At 40.8% G+C, this 8,375-nt stretch overlaps 1 protein-coding gene across 1 annotated transcript; it reads right to left on the reverse strand.

The window, feature by feature from the left end:
* Positions 1 to 2,895: 2,895 nt before the first annotated feature.
* LOC109915610 (zic family member 4) lies at positions 2,896 to 7,598 on the reverse strand. Its single transcript, XM_020515262.1, has 2 exons — positions 6,434 to 7,598; positions 2,896 to 3,332 (listed from the first exon to the last, which is right to left on the reverse strand). The coding sequence occupies exons 1-2, from the start codon at positions 7,596 to 7,598 to the stop codon at positions 2,896 to 2,898; spliced, it is 1,602 nt and encodes a 533-aa protein (XP_020370851.1).
* Between the last annotated feature and the right edge of the window lie 777 nt (positions 7,599 to 8,375).

Consider the following 8,375-nt stretch of genomic DNA (forward strand, 5'->3'; position numbering starts at 1 on the left):
CATAGAAATCCTAACTCACCGTGAAGATTCACCGTTGCGAAGAAATACTCTTTGTAGATTTTTCTGCTTTGATGTCTCCACAAGGATATTCAGTCTTTTGAATTGTGATTGCTTGGATTACCTATAGCAACTGGATGGACATCTGCAACAAGTAAATGAAAAAATTAAGGTGAATCACTACCTATCGCAATGAATCCCATTTATAAACCTACGTCTAAAATTACTTTTCTTAATTTTCTAAGACTCCCAAAACTTTGAGAAACTGCCCGAAAGTTCATTTCCTTAATGTTATCGCTTTGCAGCAAAAGTAACACACGACATACAATCTGATTTAAAAACAGATTAAGATAAATAAAAACTTTGCTATCGGTATTTCTACTCAACTTTTATTGGTTTCATTGTTCTTCCATTGTTTCATCGCCTTTCTCTATGCTTATCGATAAAAGTTTCGGTTGCTTTCCATATCTTTCACGTGAATTTTGGATATTGTCAGAAATGGATGCCACGTCTTTTCTGAAGATGTCTGTCCTCTATTTTAATTTTCTCCTCGCGGTTTATTTTATTTTGGCTCACAAATGCTTTCTGCGCCGGATCTCGGCAAAACATTATTAAGGAAAGAAAGAAAAACTAACTTATTTAATAAAGTGTCAAGGAAGTCAGACGATCTTAGTCACTGGCGGTGCAACAGAGCAAACTGAGGAAAAGATGATTGGATTATTAATACCTTTTCACAGCTGCCCAGACTTTACTGGAATATATACGTAGTAGATTAGGCTTTCTCTGAGGGAGAAACGAATATATTAACCCCATTTTATTTATCTTGCATAGCAACCTCGTCCCCTTACTGTGCAATACGTTATATCCCCATTTGCTAGGCCCCATATCACAAAAAAAGTGGAGAAAGCAACGAGGTTACGCCAACCGCTAATGCCAAACGCTAAACTCACTGGCTGCGTTTGTGTGTGTGTGTGTGTGTGTGTCTGTCTGTTTGTTTGTGTGTGTATGTGTGTGTGTCTGTCTGTCTGTCTGCCTGTTTGTGTGTGTGTGTGTGTGTGTGTGTGTGAAGGGAGGAGGGATGTAAAGAATGGCAAGAGAAAGAGAATTATTTCATATTTCAGTCATGAATTGTTATTTGGATTCCAGTAAAGAAAAGTTGTTTGCAATTCATGAAATCCCCAAAAGATCACTATTTTGTCAAATTGAGACATTTGATTCGTCAAGTGCACCAAATGGGGATATTTGTAGTAAACTGGACCTAAATTTCTTTTGCACAATAGTGGTTTATCACTCTTCTTTCTTTTTGTTTTGAAGAAATGCTTTATGCATTGTTTAATCGCAAAAAAATCATATACATTTCTGATTATCTTCGTCATTAGATATTACCTATCCATCCATTGATACTTATCAGTTACTATCTGTATCCTTCTAACAGGTAGTAGGCAGCTGCGTGCTTTAGATTTTCATTGTAAATTTTGACAAACGGACAGTATTATTTATTTTACAAAATTTATTTTTACAAGACGCATTTACTTGTGAATTCTGACAATACGATTATAAACTATACACAGTCCATTCGTACATTGGTAAAGTACAATGTGACTTCAGTACACATTCCAACGATTGTTGCTTAAATAGTAGGGTTTCACCGTAACAATACGTCGGTCTTATAACTTCTTCACCAACTATTTTTAAAGGTTCCACAAAAGATAAACACGCTTCGCCGATGTTAGAGCTTCATGTGTTTTATTTAAAACGAAACGTGCGTGTAGTATAAATCATAAGTTCTACATTGTTTGTTGCTCCTGACGACAAAAAGAAACAGACTAGACCAATGAGTTAGCGCTTGCTCCTCAGTAGTGGTTAAATACATATGTCACGGAGATAAGACGGAACTGATGTTTCACGATGTATTTTAACGACAAATGGCTCATCTTTGAGAAATTTTAAACAGTATTTCTATTATTATCAATTTATTGCAAACCGGTACGAATGTATATCAAAACAGGGTGGAAATACAGAAGGAAAATTATTCTACATAGTCAAAACTTCCAGTTATAAAACACTATAATTTACAGAACACGCGCTAATTATTTAACATAATCCAATAAAAAAAATGTACACTGTCTTAATCGCCCTGTAATAAACACTTTGGGTCATTTATACAAAATGTGTTTTATTGTAACATTTTAAATAAATTATTTCAAGGAAAACAAAGCAGAGAAAAAATATAAACGAATTACTTAACACAGATGTACGTTGTATTCGTCTATACCTATATTCACATGTTTTTACAGCGTTATTCCGCAAAAAAAGTCTAACATCGAAAATCTAGTTTGCAGAAATGTTTTTAAAAAGTCAAAGGCTAGGCAGGCTTTTGAAGAGACAGTATCCATTTTGTTTTGGCCTACAAAGGCTTTTGTTCATTACTATTCACATCAGGTGTAGGGAATATCTGCTTTCGCCCTTCTGGCTTTCAGAAAGAATTGCAACGTACTTTCTTAACAAATAGATACAGCAGTGCATTTTCCTTCCACAAAAAAAGATAAAAACGAGAAATGAAACAATGATTTTCTTTGTACAACATTTTGTGGAAACAATACTGTATGCTTGCAGCACTTTATGTGAACGGAATTTCTGTGTTGTTCAAGACACACATTCTTGACTGTAAACTGCAACTTGTGCAAGATTACATTGGGGATACTTTCTCTTTAATATGTTATTGTCTTTTCGTATGCCAGTGCATTACATTATGTTCTTCGGCGCTAGGCCTCCAGAAACTCAAGTAGTTTCGCCAAGTCCAGTGCAGCAATGGCAATGCTAACACCATCACAAAGCATTAGTCAGTATGTTTTTTTTTCTCCCAAAAAAATTACGGATTCTTGGCCAAGTTTCTGGTTAGAGAATAGTTCTGGGGTCAGAGTTTCTATAAGAGTGCTCCCCTGGTCCCGGTGATGATGAATTGCTCGGAGGTGTTGGAATACCGCTTGCTCCTGTGCTTTGACACACATACCATTCGCTCAGGTTAGCTGCGTGGGAAGACGTGATGGGGTCAAGCTGGGAAGCTGAAGCCGGGGGGTCCCGACCTAAGTCCGAAGAAGGAGAGACCAGCGAAGGGGTGGAGGATTCGTAGCCCGAACTGGGGGGTGGAGATTTGCAGTGGACCTTCATGTGCTTGCGAAGGGAACTCGGGTGCGTGTACGATTTATCACAGCCTCTTACTTTGCAGTTATAGGGCTTGTCACTTGTGTGCACATGCGAGTGCTTTTTCCTGTCGCTGCTGTTAGCAAAACGTCTGTCACAGCCTTCAAACTCACACTTAAAGGGCTTTTCTCCTGAAAGAAATCGACAATGGGCAGAGTGATGAGTTCACTAACGTTCAGGTATTATCTTTCATTGCTAACATTGCTATCCAGTATTAAGAATGCAACTTAATCACTAACACGTATTTCAGACAAAAAAATTCCTTTTTTTAGCTACTTAGAGCAACGATATTGCAGTGGAGTATTGCAGGTACGTTCCTGCAGATCTGCTGTGACGTAATGGTTTCTGCTTGTTAGTCTTAACCCAAAGGCCCAAGAAGCAGTCACTTGCTCTAAATGACTTACAATGGATTTCTGAAACAGCGGGGAAGGGAAATAACAAACTTTTTTTGCGGTTTTCAATTATTATTCCAATGGTTATTATTCTAATGAACATTAAAATATCATTAATTCTCAATTTTGTTTTAAAAACTACGTGTCTGTGGTAAGCACAATACAGTGCAAGGCTACGTGCTTTACAACACAGACCGTTCACCGAACTCTCCAAATGTCGATTTAATATTACACCGTAATTAGCCAAACGTTCAGAAAGCCGTTAGAATAATTTGACCTTCACTTGCTAGGTTGAGACGGCCAATCAACGATATTAATGTAGTACAAGCTAGTAGTAAGTTAGTGGACCCATGGGGAAGCCCAGACTCATAAACACTGTTATTGTGCCGTGTCTGGAGCGTCCGACACTGCGAGCGTGAAGTCTGCTTGGCCAATTCCCGAGAGTTCTAAACTCCTTCTGGCTACACATTTCTCCTTCTTTACTATTAATGCTGTGTATAAAGGAGTGAGTAATATAAGATTAACTGCGACCAATCCTTGTTAGTTGTCATCTCACCAGTTAGCTCAGTCCTGGCTAAGATGAATCAGTCGAAGAAACCCTCCTTGAAATTGAATTTAAACTTTGCATCACATAACTTCGCAGAAGATGCCTACCTGGTGATAAACTCGACAAGCTGTTTGCACGTTCTAATCAATCTTTCAAAGTACATGCTAAATTCTAGATTTCGACTTCATACGGTAATATTTTATAAGTGAGGTGACAAAACTACTGAAGTCCCTGTTTACCCAGAGGCAATCTTTCCATGCTTGTTGAAATAAATAATGTAAAAGGGACGGGATTTCAATTCAATAAAACTAGCCTATAAAGGACTGAAGCCAATCAAATGGCATCAATATTTTACAACATAATTACTTTGTTAATAGAATTACTATACTTGCTATTTTTTATTTAAGAATTTAGTAACAATAGTGTGTGCAATTTTAGACTAAAAGAGAAATGCGATATTTATCATACTTAAGGTGATTAATTGCAACATATGGAGAATGTTGTTTAACTGAAATACTGGGCATATGAATGCAGTCGACGCTACCAAACACACAGCTCGTTTTATTTGATACTATAATATTTTAAAATAAATAGAAATAACGTCGGTCGAATGAATTATTTTCCTTCTCAAATTAAGTGCTTTTCACTCCTAACCGCCGAGCTGAAGTCGCCGGAAGTGCTGGGAAAGTTTGCTTAGGCCAATGCTATCAGTTGTTGGACCCTTACAGTGTGCCTGCTCAGCAACCACTGCACAGATACACTTGTATGTATTATACATTCGACTGTTTAAAAATATGAAACCTAGTGCATTCATGACGTGATATATTTCTTTTGGAGTATCCATTTCACATGCCTGTGTTACTATGCATTTTCCTTTTTAACCAAGTGTTACATTTTATTAGTGCTATCGGCGATGTTTAAGTGACAGAGTAAAGGAAAATATGTTTTGAATTTAAATTAAGATTAGATTCCCAGCTATAGAGAGGCCTACAAATCTCTCCTAGATACCATGTACATTGACAATGCATTTCAATTCCATTCAGCAATAAAAATACAGCCGTCATTGCACAGTTATGTAACAGGGAACAGTTGAGGCAGGAAAATAAAAAGAAAATACAAGCAGGCAGTTTAGAAAAGTTTACACGTAGCAAAGTGGCTCAGATTATATTGTACCTACCCATTTGACAAGCCTCTGTATCTCCCCCCTCAACACCCCCCAAACACTAGGCCATTCCCAAACCTTCGCTCGGCCAACGCTGTTCGGGACGTAAACGAAACAACAAGAGGAACATTGATCATAAAACTGAAATATGTCCAACCTTTTGAGGAGAAGTTCTGGGTGGAGGGTGGGTGGGGGTAGAATTTGCCTTAAATGTTTACTACTCGAGCAAGGTCGAGCACAAGGCAGGCAACAGACAATGAGAGAGCGAGTCCGCGACGTATCGAACCGCTGCTGCAAGCTCAATTAATGCAGACCTTTTTTTTAATATATCCTGAGGAGTGGGAAATTTCATCTCTGAGGTTGCATTACTTATGGATTATTCTGGCTCGGGAAGTTCAAACGCAGCTTTGAATAAGCTTCGATCTACTGAATTTATTTGCTGCTAAGTGGAACTAGCAGATGTTTATGACACATGTCCCAGTTTCTCAAATGGCTCTGCAAATGACATTTTTTTCTTTCGGAACGTAGGCCTGAAAATTTGCTTTCATTAATTCTAAGCGTCGAAAATGTTTGGATTGTTTTTGTTTTAAAAACATGAAAACCGAATAGGTTAGGAAGTACGTAGACACTTGGAGTAATAATGTAGAACGTGATTATTATATTTTTGATTGTGGATCCTAACAAAACAAAAACAGCACAAAATAGACAACGCTCTTCTTAATAATTCTTTGCCATCTGTAAAAGCTTTCACTGAAATTGACTTAACCTTAAAATAGTGTCCACTGAGAGCTAAACGTCACGCTTTCCAACAACGTTTAACTGCAGCTGAAGGGAGAAACCTAGTGACTTTTAATTTCAGTCGAAATTGAATCAGAGCAGATTTATTATCTGTAACCAGAAGACTGTGTACAGCTAAAACATTATGCATTATTTATTACCCAGAGCAATTCAAAGTTCTCAGAGCTGTGTGGTTTCCCTAAATGCTGCAACAAAAAAATCGGCTATTTTCCAAGCCACATAAACCCTTGGCTCGCTGTGTATTTGTCCCACTGGTAATAGACCGAAAACAGATTTTATTAACGAAAATGCATTTAGAAGCAGGTAACAGAATGATCCTTCGAAAGTACTGACCTGTGTGAGTTCTTTTGTGGATCTTGAGATTTTCTGATCTGGCAAAGACTTTGCCACAGCCAGGGAATGGACAGGGGAATGGTTTCTCGCCAGTGTGGACTCTGATGTGATTTACAAGTTTATATTTGGCTTTGAAAGGCTTTCCCTCTCGTGGACACTCTTCCCAGAAACAGATATGATTCGACTGTTCTGGTCCCCCAACGTGTTCCACTGTTACGTGAGTAACCAGTTCGTGCATCGTACTAAAAGTTTTTGAGCATGGCTTTTTAGTGACAGGGTCCGGTTCAGTCCACTTGCAGATCAGTTCCTGCTTGATGGGTTGCCTCATATAGCGAAAAAAAGCACCTGGACCGTGGTGGCCAGTTATGTTCATGTTAATATTCATGCCACCGTAGCCATGTAGAGGGGAAGAGGCAAAAGGATCACTCCTGGAACTTGCCACTTGACTGTAGTGCTCAGACCTGGCGTACATATCTCCAGGTAGCCCCAGTCTTAACTGTCCGTTCAGATGGTGTCCAGCTGGGACTGCAAGGGGAGGCTGGTCATGCAGTCCAGGGAATAGAGAGTGGTTCCCAGTCTCGGGGTGACCATGGTGTCCAGGGTAACTACCTGTTGTTGATACAAACATTCCGTGGTGAGAACTTGTGCCGGGATATTGATCAGTGAGCCCTGGCATTACTGAGGATGTCAAATCCCTGCGGATGAGGAAATCTCTACCTGCCGAGATAGTCTGGGCAGTGTAGCTGGCGTGGGAATGCGAAACCGAGTACCTGACTGCTGTTGCCGCCTGCGCTGGGCCAAACGCTGCCGTGGGATTGGAGACAACTTCAGCGTGGCCTGCCATATGATGGTGATGATGATGGAGGTGATGGTGGTGGGGATGGGTTGGGCTGAGTTTAAGTGCAGCGGCGGCTGCAGGGTGCCCCATGTGTTCAGGCCCGAAAGGACTCGGCCCCAGACGGGGTTCTCCAGTATTCTCCCCAGGGTGCGTGTGTGCCATTGAGTGGGGATGACCGCTGAGCCCCGGGAAACCTGTCATATTCTGAGGGGGATGGTGATGATGATGGTTGTGAGCTCCTGCCAGATCTACTAATCTCAGCGCTGGGTTTCGTTTGGCGAATGATGATGGGTCCATCATCTGACTCCCCAATGCATCCATGCTCATAATGCCTAACAGCGGGAAAATAAAAAAAAACGTTTCTTTTAAAGTTACCGAACTTTAGAAACTCGTTCTTTGCCAACGTGGAAAGCCATTCGGTGTGGAGGGTGCAGCGCGATTGCAGCAGCAGGACGCTTTGAGAAACTGAATTGAGATTCTTGAACAGCTTTGCTCCGACGAGCTCCGCGAACAACACGCAATCCCATTGGTCAGTCTCCGATGATTGACAGTCTCACTTACTTACCCCAGTCAGGGCACATGCGTGTTATAACAAGCCTCTGCTTTTGGAGATGAGGGGGTGGGGGGATGGAGCTGGGTGCGGGTAAGGGATGTTGAGGGGGGTGTTTGGGTAGAATGTGAAAAAGTACTTTTCCTTTGGCTTGTTCTTTTTGTTTTGCTGGTTTGCAACATGCTCATTTTTATTAGGAAAACCGTTTCTGCTGGACCTCTCCCCACCAACCCCCCCAACTCGCGCCCCCCTACCCCCACACCCCCCAACTCGCTTTCTGCAGCTGAAGCTCACTTTTGCCTCAAACAACGGCAAATTTAAAACAAAAAATCTTTACAAGTTGGCGCGGGCTGTATTTATAGCTGGGGGGAAATCCCGCAAAAAGTGAATAATTGGCGTGCCCCCTCCTCTGCACTGTACACTTCGTCACGTTGTAATTCATTCCGGGAGGGGTGTGTTTATTTGTAAGGAGGGAGCGGGGGTGAGTAAACGGTGAATTTGGGCAGGATTGAATGGTTTGTGGGGCTGTGTTGGGGGGGGGCGGCGGTGGGTTA

Source organism: Rhincodon typus, chromosome 13, assembly GCF_021869965.1.
Source record: "Rhincodon typus isolate 14 chromosome 13, sRhiTyp1.1, whole genome shotgun sequence".
NCBI lineage: Eukaryota > Metazoa > Chordata > Chondrichthyes > Orectolobiformes > Rhincodontidae > Rhincodon > Rhincodon typus.

Coding starts and splice junctions, on each gene's coding strand:
- LOC109915610 (XM_020515262.1), bottom strand. CDS start 7,598: ATGAGCATGGATGCATTGGGGAGTCAGATGATGGACCCATCATCATTC. Junction 3,333..6,433: donor CCACAAAAGAACTCACACAG/GTCAGTACTTTC, acceptor GATTTCTTTCAG/GAGAAAAGCCCTTTAAGTGT.